General features: G+C 49.6%; 6 protein-coding genes across 6 annotated transcripts; 2 read left to right on the top strand and 4 right to left on the bottom strand.

Annotated features, from left to right (window-relative positions):
- Positions 1-4,124: 4,124 nt before the first annotated feature.
- BO85DRAFT_410844 (ABC multidrug transporter) lies at positions 4,125-8,783 on the bottom strand (the record flags this gene model as incomplete). The annotated part of the gene is made up of 6 exons (XM_025657496.1): positions 4,125-4,960; positions 5,010-5,404; positions 5,457-6,088; positions 6,144-6,159; positions 6,210-7,899; positions 7,951-8,783. The coding sequence occupies 6 exons, from the start codon at positions 8,781-8,783 to the stop codon at positions 4,201-4,203; spliced, it is 4,326 nt and encodes a 1,441-aa protein (XP_025521072.1). The 3' UTR covers positions 4,125-4,200.
- A 742-nt stretch (positions 8,784-9,525) lies between these two features.
- Positions 9,526-11,359, bottom strand: BO85DRAFT_494839 (sugar transporter; the record flags this gene model as incomplete). The annotated part of the gene is made up of 4 exons (XM_025663876.1): positions 9,526-10,381; positions 10,442-10,682; positions 10,744-11,207; positions 11,256-11,359. The coding sequence occupies 4 exons, from the start codon at positions 11,357-11,359 to the stop codon at positions 9,631-9,633; spliced, it is 1,560 nt and encodes a 519-aa protein (XP_025521071.1). The 3' UTR covers positions 9,526-9,630.
- A 774-nt stretch (positions 11,360-12,133) lies between these two features.
- On the bottom strand, positions 12,134-14,596 carry BO85DRAFT_444490 (DUF4246 domain-containing protein). Its single transcript, XM_025659024.1, has one exon. It carries the CDS (start codon positions 14,536-14,538, stop codon positions 12,244-12,246), a length of 2,295 nt encoding a protein of 764 aa, XP_025521070.1. The 5' UTR covers positions 14,539-14,596; the 3' UTR covers positions 12,134-12,243.
- Positions 14,597-15,161: 565 nt separating this feature from the next.
- On the top strand, positions 15,162-17,899 carry BO85DRAFT_483003 (fungal specific transcription factor domain-containing protein; the record flags this gene model as incomplete). Its single annotated transcript, XM_025663132.1, has 4 exons — positions 15,162-15,388; positions 15,465-15,506; positions 15,649-17,591; positions 17,661-17,899. The coding sequence occupies 4 exons, from the start codon at positions 15,162-15,164 to the stop codon at positions 17,897-17,899; spliced, it is 2,451 nt and encodes an 816-aa protein (XP_025521069.1).
- A 57-nt stretch (positions 17,900-17,956) lies between these two features.
- On the bottom strand, positions 17,957-19,356 carry BO85DRAFT_465085 (NAD(P)-dependent alcohol dehydrogenase). Its single transcript, XM_025662025.1, has 3 exons — positions 19,177-19,356; positions 18,990-19,106; positions 17,957-18,929 (listed from the first exon to the last, which is right to left on the bottom strand). The coding sequence occupies exons 1-3, from the start codon at positions 19,198-19,200 to the stop codon at positions 17,976-17,978; spliced, it is 1,095 nt and encodes a 364-aa protein (XP_025521068.1). The 5' UTR covers positions 19,201-19,356; the 3' UTR covers positions 17,957-17,975.
- A 555-nt stretch (positions 19,357-19,911) lies between these two features.
- On the top strand, positions 19,912-21,931 carry BO85DRAFT_387192 (sugar porter family MFS transporter; the record flags this gene model as incomplete). Its single annotated transcript, XM_025656661.1, has 4 exons — positions 19,912-20,128; positions 20,202-20,899; positions 20,959-21,199; positions 21,282-21,931. 4 exons carry the CDS (start codon positions 19,912-19,914, stop codon positions 21,743-21,745), a joined length of 1,620 nt encoding a protein of 539 aa, XP_025521067.1. The 3' UTR covers positions 21,746-21,931.
- Positions 21,932-21,934: the final 3 nt, after the last annotated feature.

The raw sequence follows: 21,934 nt of genomic DNA, 5'->3' as shown, positions 1-21,934 counted from the left end.
CCCATGAAGACCTGTCAATAAGGTCGGTAGCGGGTAGCTTTGTGGCCCGTGATTCTCGTATTGCACACCCTGCTTCGCCATAAGGAGCGCAATGCGTTTCGAGGAGCTCGAAATCAGTCTGCATGATCTGACCTCATTGAGCCATTGCGAATTATCCATTGTCGCTTGGTCGGCTTGTACCAGGTATCTCAAATGCGATACCCGTGCAACATCCCGGCTCGTTGGAGAACCTTTTGACAGCTTTCCGGAAGTTTTTCTCAGCATTCATGAGAATTAGAGTACTAAACGTAAACCTTCACTCGTAGGTGTAGATTGTACCTCTCCTCCGCCCGAAAAGTACCTGTTCATACGACTCATCTTGGAGGAAACAAGTCAGGGGAAGAAACTAATAACGCACGCGCTGCTTTGCTGTATCCACAACATTAGCCCGATGCCTAATTATACGCGATTGCCGGAGTGTAGATTTCAAGAGGCGACTCATGGTCATTCGCCACTAAAAATATGCCGCATTATCTGTTGGCGTTTCGGTAATGGAATAAGCAAAGGACCATCGCAAACGCATTCGGAGAAAGAATCCGTAATGATTATTCCTTGTTCCAGAGAGGCCCCAAAGAGATCATGCTTCTTTGGCAGCATCATGGACGATTTCCATAGGCGATATCGAGAACGAGGTTGTTTAAGTTCATTCTCTGCGCAATTCGCAGACTTCGGATCTTCAGTATTTTCTGACTCGCTCTCTTCAACTTCATATGACCGAACGATGTCCTGTAGTGGCTGCGGCCGGGCACATTCGAGTTCACCAATCCAATGCTTTATCGCCAGCTTATTTTCATCTGTGCGCTTCTTCATAACGGTAATTCCTCTCGAATAACAATCCTGTTTCCTTGACAGCCTTCCAGCATCGCTTTGTACTCTTATACTCATCGTTCATCTGAAGTAGATTGAACCATCATAGTCTCGAAACCATTGATTAGGAATGGTTCTTGTTGCATTTTGACATTGAAGGGTCCACGAAAACTCCAGAATAATCGGGTGATTATCCAGAAAATGTAGCAAACCACAAAACTAGCACTGGCCAGCATCGACAGGGAGGAACCGCAACTTTCTCCAGATAGGCACCATGAGTATCAGTCGAGAGTGATCTGGGTAATGTGTCTTGCAGTGTTTTTTTCTGATATTGTCCAGTTCATAACGACGATTAAGCACCTATATTAATAAACTGTTTCTGGGGAAGGTGTCCGTACTGCTGAGAAGGACAAGTGCTTGCTCGCACCTTTATGTGAACCATCTGCCCCGTGCAACAAGTGTTAGAACCCAATTTATATGGCTATATTATTTGACATAGTAGCAGAGTTGACCCAGGGTTTCATTCTTCTATTGATCTTAGCAGCAGGCAATTCACATAACATGACCCCGCCAACAATTTGCCGACGAGTGTGAAATCGTTGAGACACCATGTATACTTGTCATTGTTACCGAAGAGCAATGATCGTTCGTCTGGTTTACAAACGAGATTGTCGTGGATATTAATACCCCTGTCAGCTATGTTTGTATCGGGCTTGTCTTCACTATGAAAGCACACTTGATCCCAACGTAATGCGAGAAGACCATCTGTTACCACCCTCTAGACGAAGCATTTTGCCAGATTTGAAAGAATCATAGAGTTCGTCCCAGTCGATCTCTTGTTCTGATGGTTTGGGAATTGTTTCCTAATCCATGTGATGCTTCAAAAGGGCTCGGATATCGAGAACTGATGCCAGTGATGTCGACATGTCAGTCAGAATATAGACAGGGCCTCTTGACTGACTCAGTTATCTCCAGTGCAATCTGGGAAATCTCGAGGACGCGGTAGTCACGGCCTGCACCATCCCACTCTGCCTGCTCCATTTGCCTTGCTGACGGCCTGTTTTCTGGGGGGCAATCTAGAATTTGGCGTAAACCGCGATGCTTTTAGATCCATTTCTGGAGTTTTAGATATGAGGTTTGCAGCCGCAGTGAGCTGTCGGTTTCTAGTCGCCACTTCATTGAGCTGTGCATCAGAGGACTGTAGGTTTCTGAATCGTAGGATGGATCGCTTTAATCAAGATCTGTAGAAAGGTAGTGAGGCATCTGGCGTTCTCATGTCTCAAAAGAATGGCTATCGCAAATCGCCAGAACATATTGTCTGAACCCTGAATTTCCTCTCCGTGTTAGGTTCACCTCTGGGTACTTGAAAGTAGAAGATAAAGACAGAGCAAGCCGAGACAGACTCGAGGAAATCGTTCGCAATACCCATAACTGGATATTGCAGCAATTGCAAGGCAATGCACAAAGATGATATACCAAAGTCTCAAGACGCCAGTCTAGTTCATTCCTCGGTACCGCATGGCCACGTTATTACGTTTGATGCCCTCGGTGAGTTATAAGCCGCGCTAGTGATATAGTTCCCCGGTGATGCTGTGGACAAATAGATAAGGACGGTGTCTTCGTATTAGAGGTGGTCGAGTGACTGTTTATCCAATGGTGGATACGATGAAGCTTCGGCGGCAGCAGTTCTGGGCCAGACGTGTTCTTGATAAGACGTTGTGTACCGTCACGCCTAGAATTTGACATTGAGATAGGAGTAGTCAGATAAACGACCATGTGCAGGATAGAAGGTATTTTTATCATTTTCAGTTTATCTTGTAAGCTCATTTGAACCTCGAACAAGCTATTAGCACGGTCTGACTTTCTCTCGCAGTGCTGGATTGTTGTTGCTGGGATCCCGATTAAAGGTTTCAAAGACTGGGCTCGAAGCAGACAACACCAACCCTGGTCTTGTCCATCATTATGGTACCCATATAGTTGAGTACTCTGGGTGTAATAGTCGTTGAAAACCACACGATCTTCTTATATCATTTGCCAATAATACAGTCCTTCCAGAAAGCGCAGAAATGGCTGGTTGAAATCATCCGTTCTTTGAGATATCTTCAATAGCTGAATTTGTAAAGCATCTGAGGGATGCATTATATTCGTTGTGATATGCAGACTTGGATCCTCTTCGACTTCCCCTTAGGTGATAGATCCCCCGCAGCGGGTAAAAGAGTGCCTGTCGATAATGAAAGGCTCAAGAATTAGCAGTCAATCCAAGACTTCCTAAGTTTTCCATGTAAGTGAACTTACTCCATGATTCGCAGAAGTAGTCCATCCTCTCCATTTTATAGCCGCGTAAGAAAGGGAAGCACCAACAACCAAGCTGGAAGCGGCCAAGATACGGCCCTCTTCGCATTTGAGACTAATCATTCTTGACCCAACTCGTGTCCCTTCATCCATTATCCGACACTTGGAACGGGACAGAAGCTCTCGCTTTTTCTGTCACCTCAAGCGCAGCCGTTTCGACCTTTCGATACATGGAGTATATACCAGACCCAGGGTATGCATGGTCATCAACCTCCTCTGATTAATAGCGAGAAATGGTACAGCAGTATGTGTTCTTAAGTCGTTGGGTTAGCAATGCAGCCGATGATGAACGCGTTTGTGGAAGAACCTCATATTCGTGGAGCTATATATGCAGCGATTAGGCTTTGACTGTATGCTGACTCTCTAGGATCAGGGTGTCAGGTTGACGCGCAGGTTTTGATGTTGCAATCAATGATATGATGGCTATTATTCTCTCCTTGGATAAGGATAATACCAACTTAATTCAGAGTTACGTAAAGGCAATTGAAAGATTTATAAGTGAGGGTTGAATTTGATCTCTGGATAGATAAGAAGAGGGAATAAGAGGTGGAAGAGAAGCCAGAGTCTTTTTATATCGAGATGCTGAGAAGGGAAGGTGAATCACAACACGGTGACTTTGACAGCTACATTACCTCTAGGCAGCGACGTGCACTGCAATCATTAAATACGGCTTGATCAGATTGAAGATTGTATTAATTGTGAGTCATGATCGCATCGTTTTGTTCTAAGATTCACATCGCTACGGCGATGAGAGCTTCAAGTAGAGTAGAATATAGGGCACGGCGGGGCTGTAGGCCTCTGCTGGATTCACAGGCAGTGGCCTTTTTATGTACTTCACAAACGTTGCTATTAACCCATACATTGTGATATTTGTTCACTACAAGCACTCAAGGGCATCAAAATAATGAGTTAATGATATTAATCAATGCTATGCAAGTCTAGTCTATCTAATCCATCTATATGCAATACTAAACATCACACGTTATACCCACCACCAACATCTCACGCTCTCTTAGCCTTCGTTTTCTTGTTGTACGGCCTCACACGGAAGACATAATAGAACACAATGGCCGCACAGATATTAAAGACAAAGTAAGCCCAGAAGATACCATAATCTCTCCAGCGATCATCCCAGCTAATCTCCCGACCGGCCAGATACTGATCAGCCGAACGGAGGGAACAATACTCGCAGCTCGCTGTCGCATTCTCATTATACAGCCTGCCCGTGGCAGTAGTGAGGTAATCAGCGAGATATTCACCGCAGGTCTGACCAGACGGGGGATTGAATACGCTGAGCTCACTATCCGAGCAGACGATCGGACGGCCGTGCAGAGCAGTACTGGATATTCCGGCAATGTAGTACGACAGTGGAGAGACGCGCCACATGAAGATCCAGAAGCCGGGCAAAGCGGACGGGGGCTGCATGACACCGTTGAAAATGAGGGAGAGACCGAACATGAAGACGGCGAGCATACCACCCAGTGCCGGGTCGGGGAGGGCGCTGATGATGAACTGGGCGAAACTAGAGGCGAAGATGTAGAATTGTATAACGAAGAGCAGGATCAGACCCATGCGGTCGGAGGACTGGTCGGCGCCGAAGACGGCAAAGTAGAAGGATGCCCAGGCGCAGACGGCGAGAACGATGTGCCACGGGATTTCGGCGAGGAATTGAGCGATGATGAAGATCTTCCAGGAGTAGACCTTCGATGGTCTTTCTCGAACTTCGTAGAGGGCGCGGTTGGCGACGAAGTGGGGCATGATTCTGGGGGAGTTAGTGTGAAGTCCGTCGTAGGGATTAAGGCAGCACTCACTGGTTAACCAAGGTGGTAAAAATGGTACACAGTAGGAACAAACTGAAAAGAACATTCTGAAACCCTTGCTGGGAGTTGTCGGACTGCCAGAAGGAAAAGCCGATGAAGAGACCGGACACAATTCCGAGAACGAATTTGGCGAGAACGTATTCGGGTTGTCTGTAGTACTGCTGGAACACACGTTGTGTCACGTAGTAGAACTGACTAGACAGAGGCATGGCAAACTCGGCGATGGTTTCGTCGCGAGACGGCAGTGATGCGCCCTTTCGACAGATGCGGTCCAGTTCAGCGTGGAGTTCTTTGCGTTCGGGGCTGTTATTCCAGGTCTGAACCCAGTCGATGGTTGACTTTCCAGAAGCACCCGCACCGATGATGTCCAGCATATATTCAGCAGGCTAATAAATTCAGTATGCATGAATCAAATAGCGGGTGAATGGTAAAACTCACGTTTTCAGTCGCTTCGCAACGACGGGCGCCATTGCTTTGGAAATAGTTCAACAACGTCTGAGATTGCTGGCCAATATCGCCAAAGTACACCGTCTTTCCACCCTTGGCAAGGAACAGCAGTCGGTCAAAGTGCTCAAAGAGCAGAGCACTAGGCTGATGGATCGTAGCCAACACGGCCTGTCCGTGGTGCGCAAGCTTCCTCATAAAGGTACAAATAGCCCAGGCACTCTGAGAGTCGAGACCAGAAGTAGGCTCATCCAAGAAGATCAGCAATTCCGGCTTGGCTGCTAACTCAACACCAATACTGAGAAGCTTTCTCTGGCAAACGTTCAGACCATTGCCGGGGTTTCCGACCACAGCTTCGGCAAAGTCTTCCATATCCAGCATCTTGATCACTTCTTCCACGTAGGCATATTTCTCCTGGAGGGAAACGGTCTTGGGCTGGCGCAGAACCGCACTGAAGCGAAGTGCTTCACGGACTGTCGATTGGGCCAAATGCATATCTTGTTGCTGTACGTAGCCAACTTTGCGAGGGAAACTTGCGTTCAGGTCTTTGCCGTTGACGAATAGCTCACCAGTGATGACTCCAAGGGAGGCCCTCTGCGCCAATACGTCCAGTAAAGTGGTTTTACCTAGTATGTATTAGTTATCAGTCATGAAAAGAGGCTATTAGTCAGTCAAACATACCAGCTCCACTGACTCCCTGTGATACAATTAGCAAGAAGCTTCATACGTAGGGTGGGCAGGACATACCATAAGAGCCGTCAGGGTTCCTGGCTTGACAAATCCACTAACTTCATCGAGAAGCCTCCGAGTTCCCTCCTTCACCGGGATATCGTACGACAGGTTTTTCCAGGTGAAGATTTCCTTTTGTTCCGGAATTTCGGCAGATCCGAGATCAGACTCTCCTGCACCTTCAGTGACGGCTTGCACAGATTCCACTCCAGTTTCTTCATCATTCTGAAAATTGGCGGGAACATGTCCAGGACGGAAGACCAATGCCTCAGCAGTGGGCTTCGCACCGGGGGAAAGCTCAGTAATGGTGAGGTAAAGCGCATTGAAGAATACCAAGAATGCAATTAAAATTCCGTAATTCCGCCAGATGCGAGAATAGGAGTATTCATAGTTCAAGGAAATGAACTGGTCTCCCGAGACGGTTCGTGCTCCGGCGACAGCACCAACAGCAGAGCAGATGAAGGAGTCACCACTAAGACTGGCATAGTTAGGAATGAACTCCGAGCATTCAAAGTTCCGTCCATGGAATTCGTTGGCAACCAAGCCTTCGAACGAGTAGAAGATAGGGTTGATCCATCTGATCCAGCTGAACCACGGATGCATGTATGGCTGAGGCAGGGTAAAACCCGTGTACACAACCATGCAGATGACGCAGATGCCTGCCAGGGCCATGGCTTGTCCAATACTCTTGGTAGCAGAGCCCAAGCTTCGGAAGACACCGGACATCGTGACAATCGTAGTAATCAAAAACAAGATGTAGATGAAGAATTGAGAAGGTTCACGACGTAGGTTCGCCATAAAGTAGAGAATGATACTGAAGCAGATACATCTGAAGAGCTTAATCGGGAAATCGAGGATGATTGACGCGAGGGCTTCAGCAAACGGGTGCACGAATGCATACCCGGCCTGCTTTTCAACGACAGGACGTTGGGCGTAAAGGGACATGATCTCGTTAATAGTAATCAAAGCGTTCATCAGGACCGAAAAGTAGAGGGTAGCACCCCTTTGGAAGAAGCCAGCCGTGGCAGCGGGTGTGTTGTAGAAAATCGAACCGATAATCAACGAGAGTGCGATTTGAACGAAAACGGTAATCAAGGTAGTGGGAAGGTCATTTCGTGTTCTTTGATATGCTCGTCGGAGGCAGATCCGGATCTGCATGGGAATCGAGAGGAGATAAGGACTCTTCGGACGAACATGTTTCGCTTGCTGCGCCTGCTTGCTTTCGCCAAATCGCTTCTCGAGCTCGACTCCGGGCGCATATCTCGCCTTATAGCTGTGCATCTTAGCTTTGAGAGCTTGGTATTGCGGACTCTTCTTCCAGTAAGCTTCGAATTCGGCTGGTGTCCGGGGAACTCTGTCTGCCATGTCTTTTCTAGCGATTCTCTCGCGAGGATTGGTGATGGACGTCAAGAAGTCAGGGGTGATCTGTTTCAGTGGTCGCTCCCAGCCCATTTCTTCGAAGTATTGAGCTGCCTCTTGTTGAGGGCCGTAGTAGATCTGTCTACCTTCATACAGCACCACCACCTGGTCGAACAGCTGGTACATAGACTCGGATGTTTGATACGCAGCAACAGCATGGCAGGAGCCGACGAGATCGGAAGAGAGGCGAAGGGCTTGAACAAATTCGAGGGCCATGGCAGCGTCAAGACCACGCGTGCTGTTATCCCAGGCACCGATGGGAGCATTCGATAGAGCCATCTCAGCAATACTAGATAGGTTTAGTAAGCTATAACATCGTGGGACCTTTGGACCAACTTACCTCACACGCTTCCGTTCACCACCACTAACACCACGGATAAAATCATTACCCACTTTCGTGTTGTATGTATGCGAGAGACCGAAGAACGCCATGATCACCTGAACCCTCGTCTTGACATACTCTGCTCGACTCATGCCACCGATCCGGTTGTGGGGTGCTCGTGCGTGGGCAGCGAACTCGAGGGTCTCGCCAACTGTCAGATGAGGGAAGTGCTTGTCGACTTCTTGGTTGTACAAAACTTCACCACGGTATTCCTTGATCATCTGGTTGAATGCGATACCTTTGTACTGCACATTGCTTTGAGGGTCCAAATCCAGTCCGTGAAGGTGACCACTGATGGTTTTGAGAAAGGTAGAGCAACCACTACCAGGTCTACCCAGGACAAGCAACAGTTCTCCACTCTCCAAGAGACCATCATTACTGTGTAGAATCGTGCGACGTGTGCTTTTCTTGCTGCGAAATGCCGAAGTAGCCAGTTTGAAGGGGCTCATGAGGGTGGACAGCACCGTCTGCTGCAGGTGAAGCGAAGAGCCAGATCCATGAACCGACAGATCCTCGAACAGGATACCTTGTTGACGAGCATCGATATCCTCGGCGTCCAAGGCCCGGATGGTGACCTTGGCCCATTGATACGGATCGAACTGGGGATGGCTTGGATCTAAAGCTTTCTCGTTGGTGATGACAGCGGCCAGCGACTCGGTGTGTAACTCGGAAGCGATGTTGGTGAGGGCACGACGTTGCTCGTTGGTGACCACACTGGAAGCAGTTTGGGTCTTGGTTAGTTGCAGACTGAGGTCATTCTCATCTGCACCATCCCGGTGGGATGGATCCATGATTAATAGATTACACGCCTTTCAGCGGAAAAGAATAACTGTAGCAATATAATGGAGATGTCAAAAGATAATTATAAGCCACAACAACGGGCATATATAGTTGTAGTGAAGATTAATAGTACATGCTTCCAAAAACCTTTCAACTACGCACAACAGCGACCACGCCCCTTGATATCTTGTTCTCCAACGTGGTGAGTGGAGCCTGTCGAATCCCTACGAGGTCCACCTGCACGGCGAAATCGGTGACAGATTTTGATACAACCGGAAGTGGTCGCCTCCGAGACGAGAAGCAACAGGCAGTGATACCAGATTATTGGCTCCCGCAGTGGAAGATGGAGCATAAGAAAAATTTATGTTGGAATTGCGGGCGCAAGCTTAGCCGCCGGGGACCCCATCGGCATTCGGCTTTGGGCGAACCGACACGGATCCAGCGAATGCCATGGTCAGGCACATCTCAAACTGCCTCCCTACTGGCTGGATTCTTTTGGTTGCCCCGAGGGGCTCATAGTCTGAAAGGCTTATGAGTCTTAGTTATCATCTATTTCCAGCAGTCGGCGTTGGAAATCCCGTTTCGCCGACTGTGGGTCTAACGATCGTTCACCTGACAAAACGCTGACAACCAATCCGGTGGATCTGGTTTTACCCTGAATTAGCAATCAATCAAGTTATGGGGCCTATATTTCGGATTTTAAGTCACGGAGTTAACAGGACATTACGCAGTACGGAGTATACATCTGCATAATGACGCTGCATCTGGGTAATCCGTTCCCTCTGCTCCCAGCCGATAAGCAGATAAAATACACAACCCTCCATAACAGTTGAGAGATGCCCAAACCAACATGGTGACTCAAAGACATTGTTCCACCTGCTGGCAATTCTCCGAGTTTGAGCTGACGTACTCCACGTGGTGTTGTGTTTCCTTCTGCGAAGGTTCTAGCCCCTGGATGACTCCTCCTAGCGGGTTGGCTTCAAACCGGCCTTTGTCGGCCCACTCTGTTCGGGCTACCAAGACCGAAGTCCCATAGAATATCGCGTCGATCTCCTCGAGCCGTCGGCCGGTAGTCTCCGGATATAGCAGGTAAATCACCGGCACAAAGCAGAAATTAAACACCGTAAATACCAGGTACCCCTTCCAGCCCTGCTGGCTCATCAGCGAGGGAGTCATCATGACGGTGGCGAAGTTCCAAATCCAATTCGAGGAGGTCGTCAGAGCTGTCCCCTGGGATCGCAGATGAAGAGGCATGATTTCGGCATTGTACAACCAGGGTATTGCCAGATATCCCAGTGCGAAGAAGGTGTAGTACAGGAAGAAGGCAATAATGCAGACAATCGAGGCTGCAAACGTGCCCGACCGGATCGTTAGTGACATTGTCAGGAAACAGCAGCCCATGCCAGCAGCGCTAATCATCATACACCGCCGCTTGCCGAGATGATTGATCACAAAGAATGGGATAAATGCTGATAACAGATACCAGAGACCGTTGAACCCGGAAAGGAGCAGGGATAAATTATGGCTGAGACCGACGGAGACTTCGAAGAGGTATGAAATGTAATAGCCGATGCTGCAGACGCCGGACCACATCACCATGAACATCAACCTGCATATGATGCATCTAATCAGCCGAAATATCCCGCAGTGACTGATAAGCGAGACTTACCACCACCCTAGCATGAGGCGTCGGAAATTTTGCGTGCGTGGCTCATTCTTAAATAGATCCACCCATTTAGTCGCTCCATGTCTGGCTTCAAGCTCCACAGCTTGCTGGATCAAATGGACCTCTGCTTGGACTTCGCTCTGCTGTTCATCCGATGTCCCATGCATTCTCATCAGTGTATACAAGGCTTTGTCTCGGTAGCCGTGAACGAAGTGCCATCTAGGAGACTCCGGCATCAATGGAACTACACAGACTATCAGCTGTGTGCCAGGCAAGGTTGTTTAAAGTATACATGAGGTACCTACCAAGGCACATTATCAGCACCGCAAACACAAGCTGTGCTGCGACCAGGAAGCGCCATTGGAAAACACTATTTGCGGAATAGGACAGAGCATACGCCATCCAGTAGCTGATGGTGGTGCCTGTGCAAACTAACACGTACTGGATGGCTCCGAATCGCTCTCGCTTTTTAGCTGGAAGGGTCTCAGCCTGCCATACTGGGATCACAGACGTGTTCAGTCCGGTTCCCATCCCAGACACGATTCTTCCGACGATAAATTGAGCTGGCGAGTATGCGGCTGTTTGAATGACTGCGCCGATCGAGATCAGGACTGTGCCGATTAATATAGGCTTCTTCCGACCAATCTTCTCGCTGAATGATATACTGCCGACGCAACCAAAAAAGCATCCTAGCGTGTAAAGACTAGACAGTAGTCCTTGCATAAAGGTTGATGGCTGGTCCATTGTCTGAAGGTAATCCTCGGCGAGTCTGCACGCCAGTCAGAACCATATTTCGAGGTAGGCGATGACAGCATACAGCACGCCTGACATGAACCCCTGGTCATAGCCATAGAGAAGGTATGAGATTCCGCATGTTATGGTCATCAATATACAGAGCACTTGGCCCTGAGGTTTGTTCATGGTCGCCAACGGGTAGTAGACCGCGCCTTTAGATATCAAACTGCATCAAGAGTAGAGGCTTCTTCAGCTCTCCAGGAAAATGAAAGGTTCTCGCAGCTCAACACATGGAATGATAAACCTGCGCCCCGCATTTCTCTATTTCCCCAGATCATCATTTTACCCCAGGCCCCGGATATCGAAATTCGTCACGTCAACCAGGATATTTCTCCGACGCCTCGGACGATCGGCGAAGTTCCGCTGAGATACGCGCGGCACCGTGACCTTCTCATTCTTGATTGACCCCTGTGCATTAACAAAGTGCGGGGTTGACAACCTGAAGAACAAGTGACGAGACCCAACAACAGGAACATCCCATTATGCTTAACATCCACGGTCGAGAGTACTCCGGGTGTGGTACTATATTCTTATCATTTGAATGTTATGCTGCATCTAGGACTAGATCGAAGCTGAAATATATCCGGCGGGCTAGCCACGTTATTGACTCCCACTTCGGGCGCTAGACTCTCAGGCCGTAGACCACTTCATACTTTTATTCATCTTGGAGGACGAAAGACAAAGTAAGGGACAAATAGACAGTAAATATAAAATGGAATGAAATAAATATATATGAAAACCATATTTGGTTACAGTCAGGCACTCTATCTCTCCGCTCGGGGTATAAGATAGCTGGTTTTGTCAAGATAGCTCTCTCGACTCATTGACACCATGTTTTTGATGTCAGCTTCACAACATAAGAAAGGGTTTAACTAAGCAATGTTGTTTGCAAACTAATCTTGTAAATCTCAATTACATTACTTTCATCGACTCGAATTTATAACACTTGAAAGGGGCTGTCTCCGCGGCGCGCACGGCAACCGCTTCCACCAGTTCCTCTGCTTTTGTCTTCAGCAATTAAAGTATGGCCAATCCATTCCATTCATCCTAACCAGGTTATTCCAGAGGTGCTCATTCAAAAATGCGTGGCGGTGTCGCCGAGCCTCCGGTAACCCCATAGGCCAGCTGCCCGTCTCTTGCATGATCTGATCGATTATCTCTTGAGGCAGTCCCGCAGCGCTCAGATCCGCACCAACCGCTTCTGCCCACCAGTGATGCTGTTGGGGCGGCACATTTCGGGTGGAGCAGACGCGATAGTGAGGGTCGACCAGATACAGCTTGATGTTTCTAAAATGCCCCGGGCGAGTCCGATCAGCCAGGGAGAAGGGCTCGACACGGTGCTCTAGAAGGTTGGGAAATGCGATCAAACGCCCTTGCGAGACCGAGACTACACCTTTATCCTGCCATGTTCTCACCGTGTGGTTATCAGTATCGAGGTCCCAATTCAAATAGCCCAGGATTTGTGCCAGTTCATATAGATCGGAGTAGGCATGTTTTCCATATCTGTGGGCTGGCAGCGTTCGTATGTGCCACCTGTATCCTGTTTCTTTATGCTCCCTGTATCTGTAAAAGCATTGGTCCATCTTAGTGTTCTGACGAAAGGTGATGTGGGGTTCTGTAACATTCTCGATATCGTATGCAAAGATGGCGACAGCTACGAGGTGCTCGTTAAGCTGGCCTTCCATATGCCAGTCTGTTCCTTTGTAGTCCGGGCTGTCAGGGGTAAGCTCAATGTTCTCCATGTTCACAATTACTTGTAGTCCTTGCGAACGGAAGGCCTCCTGAAGCCGAACAGTATATGGTTTGTGGGGAGGCGTGACAGGTTTGTAGGGCATATCATGCCAGTCGTTCCGCTTGCGGATCATGTCAACTACAGCTCTTTCGTGGTGATGCCCCGTCTTCCACTCTTCATAAGAGAAAGCCTTCCCTGGCTCCGGGTGACGAAAACGCACCACTCTCTTGGCCTTGCGTTCGATCGCATACCAAGTGTTCTCCAGCCAATCATCCGGAGCAGGAACAGGGGTCGCTGATCCATCCTCGGGAAGTTCGAGATACTCCTTTGCGCGTTGCCAGAGGTCTGACTCGGGGGGCGGTAACTTCTTTTCTTCACTCCCTATAACGTCTTGAAAGTCTCCCAGTCGTTTTTGTGCGCGTTGGTATCTTTTGCGACCCTCGTCTGTGTTATCCCCCGCACTGTTCAAAAGCTCTTCTCGGAAAAAGCGGTACCTCGACTTTCTCCACTCACTTGGAATCCGGAAGGCGAGCAGGCATTCGGGAATCTCATTCTCCCACTCTACTCCATAAGTGATTATCCGTAGTGGCACCGGCCCCAGCTGGCCCTGGTTCAAGATATCGCGCCAGCCCCGCTGTCCTTGGACCAAGCAGTCGTTCCATAACGGTATGGTCCGGCCTACCAATGTTTCAATCGCACGGTACAGGCCCTGGTGCACAGGGTGCAAATTATTGACATATGAGGTGAAGCGCACCTGGGTCGATCCTGCATCCCCAACAAATTCCACTTCAGATGGCAGAGCCTGATAATTCGCGCTCCATCGATAATGAGGCGCTGTTTCATCATCGACTGACAGCCACCATAGCGGCTTTGACCATTCATCAATTTGCCTCTGAATGTTCGCCGAATCTGTCCTCTTGTCGACATGAGCAGGCGCAAGGGTGGTCGCACCTTGATACGCGCCAAGCACATTCTCTACCTCCACCCGACCACCATCAGTCAAGACCAAGCTATGCCCATAAACCAGCGGAAACAAAGTCGGGTCGACGATACTTAATCTATTCCTTGACCGCCAATCCAACAGCCCGGATTCCATCAGGGACCGAAGCACCGGTTTCACTGCGCGTCGGAACTCGCCGGCTAGCTCCCCCGTTTGAAGTGCGGGAACATGATCAGACTTGCAGACACAAGATCCAGTGTCCAACACCCGGATATGCCCCTTTTGCTGAAACTCGGTAGCTTTGTCGCGTAGTTCCTGCACGCACCACTCCCAGGCCCGGTCACTCAAGAGGGGATTCATAGCGACGGAGGCAGTGCTGTCTTGCCGCCAGCGCGCCACGACCACATCATCAAAGACATCGACATGCCAGTTTGGACGGTCGGTCAGACGATTCATGACCGCAGTCATGGCCAGCTCACGTGCCGTGACGGCTGGCGCCTGGCGCCACTCTTCGATTCCATGGGCAAAGCGCGCGTCGGATGGAAGCTCGTAATCCAGAGGGACGGCACCAAACCCGGGCACCCGAAGCGGGCCGTCACCGCTGTTATCAAAAGAAATAATGGGGGGGCTCATGGGTGGCCTTCTCACCCGTGTCATCGGAGGAGGGAGGTTCATCATCCATGATGTGCAGAGAGACAGGGCTGAGTTGACTAGAATAGAATCGGGACGGTGGGACGACGGTGTGAGATAAGAGGTTTTGATAGCAAGTAGCACTTTAGCAATACTAGTTCAAAGATGGAAAGCCTGACTCACAAAGTCAGCTGGTTGCAGGGATCAGGAACAGCTAAGCTCTTTTTGTATCCAGACTAGTACTGTAGCTTGCCATGATGGTTGAATTAGTAGCCTATGAAGTACTAGTTGAATAGTACGGCTTGCCTCGGTAACTGCATGAGGGCTGATAGCGTAGCAGTAAATATATACAGTACCACAAGCGATGAATGACTTTGTCCCCGTTGTCAGAACTAACACATTAATCATTGCCAAGTTCATAGCGTCTAGAGCAGAGAGGTAATCTTCTCAGATTTGCGGATTATTAGCTATCATGTATGTGGTAAACAAAACTGCTCGAAAATGGATACTAGATTTGGGGCATCTCGGATCAACTCACTATCCGAACCCGTAAACTTTAGTGACCCGTGGATGTTCCCCGATTCGCGCCGCCGCTTTGATGCGGAGAAACAGCCCTGGCGGACAAAATGAACATCAATTCTTGCGAGATTGGGTACTTCCTCCACATTTTCCCCCGGTCCCGTCGAACGGCTGCTCTCCCCAAGTTCAAACTCCGACTATGTCCAATCGACAACGGGAACATCTCCAACCCTCGAATGAGTCCAATTCGTCAAGCAACACAAGCCATGTCCGCTCCCCTTTACCGACCCGAGTCAGTAATGCGTGTGAAAGATGCCGGCGCCATAAAACTCGGGTAAGCGTGATACTTTCCCTTTAGTAATTCTTTGCCAACGTACAAAAAATGACGCCCATTTATCTGACATCTACAGTGCGACCCTTTCCGACCTTGCTCCCTATGTGCACGGGCCAAGGTAACCTGTCGTCAGCTCCCTGTTCCCCAAAGGCCCAAGGATAAAAATCGCATGTAGGTCACTCCATTCTCATGAGCATGACAAGAACACTTCCACTTCTATCTCGGGGTCACTGCACCTTGCATTCAGTAACACTCATTAGCGCGAAAGCGGTTGTGCAAAGCCGCCAGCGGCAGACTAGGACATCAGCAGCAATTATTGATAATGAACCACAATATACAGATGGCAACTGTCCATCTACGTCCAGAACTGAGAGAACTGACACACAGCTATCTGAGGAGATGCATCAGGCGCAGTTTTTGATGGAATATGGCGAAGCCGAATCTACAATGGGTATCGCCCAAAAAATCTACGAGCTGGATAAGCAGGTCATCGATGAACAATCCACCTCCGCCATTCCAGGAGCCCGGACTAGCACAAGTGTTGCCAACCGGCGCACTGTAGCCGGAGGACAGCGACGTCCTATCACTTCGATCTTAGGTCGACACCTTCCTCCCACAGAAGTCACCTACTCTTTAATCGAGGAATATTTCGATACAGTTCACTGGTTCTCTCTCGTTATCTACGAGCCAACCTTCCGTATAAGACTACAGTCTATCATAGACGGGTTCGCTCATCCTTCGCAAAAGTCATTCTTACTTCTATTGGCAGTCATGCTGGGGATGAGCGCATGGTATCGATCACAAAGAACCGTCACACATGCAGCCGATAGTAGTAAGTGGCGGAAATTGAGTGCCGATCTAATGGGTCTTGTCGAATTGCATGTCGTGGAGTTGATGGACGAGTCTTCGGTGACTGCAGCTCAAGTTCTAATCCTATTTGGGTCACATCATGTTTATCATGGTCGTCCAAACTTGTCGTTCTCTCTGCTCGGTGCAACAATCAAGATGTCCCAGGCTGCGGGTTTACATCGAGAATCTCCCACAGGGAAGCTTGAGGAGATTGAGGAGCGGAAGCGAGTATGGTGGACAATATACACATGGGACCGATTTGCTTCCATCACATACGGTCGGCCATTGGGAATTAATGATAAGGACTGCAATCTCAGCATGCCGGCGGATAATTTGGAGAACCCATATTTTACTGCACCCGGCTCGGAGCAAGGATACGCCATCTGCTATTCTCCTTATCAAAGAGAATTAAACACCCTCTATCTAATGGCATCTCCGGCACTGGAGTTCATTTTCGGCTCGCGCACTTCAGGCTCCTCTAAGGCTTTGACCGGGGACGTTTACATTGAACTAGTGAAAGAAGCGACCCAGACTCTCCAGAAGTGGCAGAATAATTTGCCCGACTACTTGACTCTGGATTTTGACCGAGATTTCGAACTTGATAGTGGGCCAAGTGCAAGAGCGCATGCTCTACAATCCCTGTCGTTGCAATTGACCTACGACAATGTTCTCATTGTCCTCCACAGGCCGTTGCTGGCAAGGCAAGTCAGGCATCTGTCAATAAGTCATCCCACTTCTGGGGCAAGGCTTGGAACGGAATCTCCCATTTCACACCCTGAAACAGGCTCGCCAGCTCAGAAGCTGTCACCGTTCGAAGCCATGTCCCCGAATGAGCCGGTTAAAAGTTCAATGCATTGGTGGAATGCTGCCCTCAGGACATCGCGCGTCACAGAAGTGCCGGTACTTGCTCAACTTGCAACAGATAGCCATCTTGTTGCCTTTCTTGCCATCAATATATTCCATGCTGCAATCGTACTGGCAGTCATGGCCCTATCAGACCCATTATCAGATTCAACCCAAGTGGCGAAGCGTACAATCACCCGGATCTTACGTCTACAGAGCCTTTTGGGTGAACGGTCAGCTTTATCAAGACAAAGTACGACCGTTTTGAAAAATGTGGTCACTCTGATTCTTCGCCGTGAATCGGAGGCCATCCTGGCTCCAGTCACAAGAAACAGTCAACAGGAAGGGCACACATCATCTACGGGATCTGCGTCCATATCCGTGGAAGACACCCTACGACTGCCCCTGGATGCCCCAATAACTCAGACCGACAGTTCATTACGGCGGCCGACATGGCCAGACTATGGCAGGATGCATCGGTTGAATGAGAGTCTAGCATCAGTTCAAAACGGTGAGCGCAATGCCATCTTTCTATCCCTATGGTATGCTCAGTGACGCTGATTGTGTTTTTATCCATCAGTTATTCCTTCTGGCAGGGATGGTAGCCTCCAGGACACACACGGCGCAAGAGACAGCCAAGAACAGCTGCCTGATACTCACGAGCACGCCCCAGCTGAGAGCTCGTGGCATGGGTCGTTCGAGAATAACTGGAATGACACTAGCTTTCCCTTGGAAGTTCCAGATATCGCCTCAGATGATTTTGGTGACAATGGACTGTACTGGCTATGGGACATGTCATGGGCCGGAGCGGATCCATGAAGCTAGCAGATCTATTTAACACGCAAAGCGTCTTACAGATTACTAATACAGAACAATGAGAGGAGATTGGCTTGGTTTATGCCGTGGTTGCTTTCGCTGCATTCTCATCTGCACCGGGTCCATAGATGACAGTCTTGATACCCTGTCGGTTGCCGACGTTCTTGAATGCCTCTTCCGCCTGTGTGAAAGGAAACTCATGGGTAACAAGGCCCTCTAGTACAACCCGACCCGACGACAGCAGCCCAATAGCTGTCTGGTAATCTCCTGGGCCATATCGAAAACTCCCCCTGAAAATGGCCTCTTTATCACAAATTTGACCGACCGGCAGTGAGGGGTTCGGTTTCCCCAAGCCGACCTGAACAAACGTTCCACCCTGCGCAAGGGCTGAAATACCACAGTTCATACAAGGCTCAGCGCCAGTGGCATCCAGTACTATATGAGCTCCAGCATCCAGCTCCGATTCTTCCAAGATTCTGGCGGCATTGTGTTCGGGGGAATCGGCGCTCATCTTATACGTGTGCGTGGCTCCGTACTTTTGTGCCACGCTAAGTCGGTCGGAGTTGATGTCTACAATCACGACTGTTGACGCACCGAATGCGCGTGCAACGGCTGCGCAGAGCAAGCCAACAGGACCAGCGCCGAAGACAACGACCGACTTTTGCTGCATATCTCCTGCCAGGCGACAGCTGTGTACCGCCACACTGAGCGGTTCGACCAGTGCTCCGTGTTGCAGTGACACATGTGCCGGCAGCTTGTAGCAGCATTCTGCAGGAAGACGGTAGTAGGTCGCCAGGGTGCCATCATAGGGTGGTGTAGCGGCAAAACGCATTGCGCTACAAAGATTGTATCTGCCTGCGCGGCAATGCTGGCAGGTATTGCAAGCAATGCCGGGCTCCAGGGCCACGCGATCACCGACAGTGAAGCCTGATTTGCTTCCGCATTCCACTACAATGCCGGCGGACTCATGGCCAAGGACGATGGGGGCTTCCACCACATACCGTCCTATGCGGCCATGCTGCCAATAGTGGATCTAGGTCGATGTTAGCTGCAGCCCGAAGTAGGAAGACGATGAACGCAAACGAAGGCTTACATCAGAGCCACAAAGACCAGTCACGATAACCTGGACGATAACGTCGCGATCCGTCTGAAGATTGGGTATCACACGCTCTTCATAATCGAAGTTGCCACCCGGATGTAAAACGAAAGCCTGTACGGTCACCGATCGAGGACGTCAGTAGTCGACTCTTGATGGAGATATCATAAAAAATGAAACGAACCTGATTGATTCCTGAAGGAGCCATTTTAGCCAAGTATTATGTACAGATCAACCAGATTCCAGGGATTGGTCAGGGCTTTTAACAGGGCACTTCTGGCCGGGTGGTACGACGGTGGAGGTCATGCCATCTATGATCTCGGTTCCGGCGGACTGTCTCAGAAGCTCACTCTATCCGTACCCACAAAGTGAGCCATTTGCATAACCAAAGGAGGCAGTTGGTTGAGACCAGGAGACCATCCCACGGCGGGGAATAAATGCCTCGGAACCGAGTGGGGTCGGAACTGGCCAAGCTGGACTCGGAACCGAAACCACACGGAACCGGTGAGAAAACCCCTACATCTTCTAACAACCGGCATCGTTGTTGCAATATGAAGGCTAAATTCAGTCCCGGAAGTCGGCCGTGCCTACGGGATCATGAGATAAAATTATTGGCTGAAACCAAAGAATTCCCACTTCGACGGAACAGGAGTTTTGTTGCAACTGGTCGGCACTCACAATGGTCGCCGAGCTAAAGCAACACGAGCGCGCCAACCCCGGATGGCCGACTAGAGTGGCTCAATTCCGACAACCAGCTCCACTTTCAGGGCCTGGAGAAAAGGTCTGCTTCCCCACGGGACATGATGTTCTGGGGTAGAAATAGAAGGACGGCCACAACTGCTTAAATATCTCGATTCGTCAGAACCGTGGACTCAACCTGGCACTGTCCCTTGCTCATTGACGGTGCTCCTCTGGAACTATGGCTACCAAAATGTCCTCTATACCGACGGATAATGCCGCTTTAACTCGCACTGCACAGGCTGTGGCTGCTGGGGAAGTAGAGCAGCAGAGCTGGCTGGAGCGAAAGCTGAAGCCGACGAAAGTGAGAGCTTGGTATCCCTTCAAGGGAACCCCATTGCTCTATGCGACATGTGGTTTTGGCAGTCTGGGAGATGCCCTGTTTGGGTACAACTCTGGTATAATTGCCTCCTGTCTGGCGATAAAATAGTCATGTCACTTCGTGTTGTTGCTGATGGCTGTCTTCGATAGGAATCATGTCTGGTCTTCTCGTCAACCCAGCCTTTGTGGCTCGCTTCTTCAAAGACTACGGGGGTGCTGACGGCTCAACAACCGGAGTCGATCCTTCAATCACCGGGATAGCTGTTGCTTGTCTACAAGCATCCGCAGCAGTGGGTGCACTCCTTGCAGGACGGCTGGGCGATATGATGGGGCGCAAACGGTGCGTCCGTCTTGGCGGGTTTATCTACTTCTTCAGTGCGTTCATTCAGATCTTCGCTCCCGGCTTTGGCACCTTCATTGCCGGTCGCACCATTCAAGGTCTCGGTGTTGGATTTCTGTCTATGACAGTACCCATCATCCAGACCGAGATTGCCGCCCCTCGTCGGCGTGGTTTGATGGTTGGAATCGAATATACCTTTCAGATAGCAGGTTATATGCTTTCATGTTGGGTAGACTACGGTTTCAATTTCCTTCTGCCCAGTGAAATGTCGTGGCAAGGTCCATTCATTATTCAGATTGCTCTCTCTTTCGTCTTGCTGGCCATGTCGTTCTTCCTCCCCGAGACACCTCGTTGGCTGGCCAAGAACGGATTCATGCAAGAAAGCTTGCAGACGGTCGCTGATCTGCACGCCAATGGCGATACTCAGGCGGAGCATGTACAGCAGGTGTTTGTGGAAATCGAGGAAGCAGTTATCTTCGAAACTAACTTAGGGAAGTCGTCTTGGATGGTGAGTTCTTTTACGCTTGTCGTGGGCAGACAATCGAGTGCAAAACTGACCATGGACAGGAAATGTTCACCCGATACCGCAAGCGGACCATCGTTGGAATCACCGTGCAGATGTTCGCGCAACTCAACGGCATCAATATCATCTCCTTTTACCTTCCCAGCACACTTGCTACCGCAGGCTTCGATGAGCGTAAATCCCTTCTGTACACTGCAGCCAACGCACTCCCTTACACTGCAGCTACAATCTCGACTTGGTGGTTAGCAGACCGATGGGGACGAAAGCCATTGCTCATACTTGGAGGTGAGTCTATATCATCCCATTTCATATTGTTTAGTATCATCGTATACAATGTGGACACCCAGCTAATTATGCATCAAACCAGGTCTCGGAATGGCAGTCCTTCTCGGCATCGTCTGCGCCTTCACCGAAGCCGACCTAGACGTCCAGGTCCGCGCCAAGGGCCAATACGCCTTCGTTATGCTCTACAACATCCTATATGGCTTTACCTGGGGTCCAATGCCGTGGCTACTACCAGCTGAAATCTTCCCCTTGCGCGGCCGCAGTAAAGGAATGGCTCTGGCTACCACCAGCAACTGGATCTTCAACTTCATCATCGGCATGGTCTCTCCGGATGCGTTCGCCGGTATCAACGGATACTTCTACCTTGTCATTGCTGGATTCTGTCTTTTCTCTGCGGGATTGGTATACTTCTACTATGTTGAGACGGCTAATAGTACTCTGGAGGAGGTTGCGGAGTTATTTGGTGATACAGCGTTTGCGGATGCTGATGGGGAGGCGAGGGAGGCGTCTGAGGTGCGGATAGATTATAGGAAGGATGTTGTGTGATTGTTCTGCTGTCCACTAAATAGCATGGTAGGCCAGCTTGGGTTGAGTTGGCTATGCTTACTGTCCGGCTGACCAGTATATCAACGTTCATACTACTCTTACGAAGTATGTTTATGCTTATGTATCGCTGCTGCGATGAGTCTTTCAGACGATGACGATGACGATGAACACGATACTTGACTTTTTAAT

The sequence above is a fragment of the Aspergillus piperis genome (assembly GCF_003184755.1).
Source record: "Aspergillus piperis CBS 112811 unplaced genomic scaffold BO85scaffold_1, whole genome shotgun sequence".
Classification (NCBI taxonomy): Eukaryota; Fungi; Ascomycota; class Eurotiomycetes; order Eurotiales; family Aspergillaceae; genus Aspergillus; species Aspergillus piperis.
The sequence above is the reverse complement of the archived record's forward strand: the minus strand, read 5'-3'. Positions and strand labels throughout refer to the sequence as shown.

Bases quoted from the DNA above. Each gene is read 5' to 3' on its own strand.
- BO85DRAFT_465085 (XM_025662025.1), bottom strand. From the start codon at position 19,200: ATGGCTCCTTCAGGAATCAATCAG. The intron at 19,107-19,176 runs GTTCGTTTCATT...GTGACCGTACAG, and splicing joins CTCCTTCAGGAATCAATCAG to GCTTTCGTTTTACATCCGGG. The intron at 18,930-18,989 runs GTAAGCCTTCGT...ACATCGACCTAG, and splicing joins CTGGTCTTTGTGGCTCTGAT to ATCCACTATTGGCAGCATGG.
- BO85DRAFT_444490 (XM_025659024.1), bottom strand. From the start codon at position 14,538: ATGAGCCCCCCCATTATTTCTTTTGATAACAGCGGTGACGGCCCGCTT.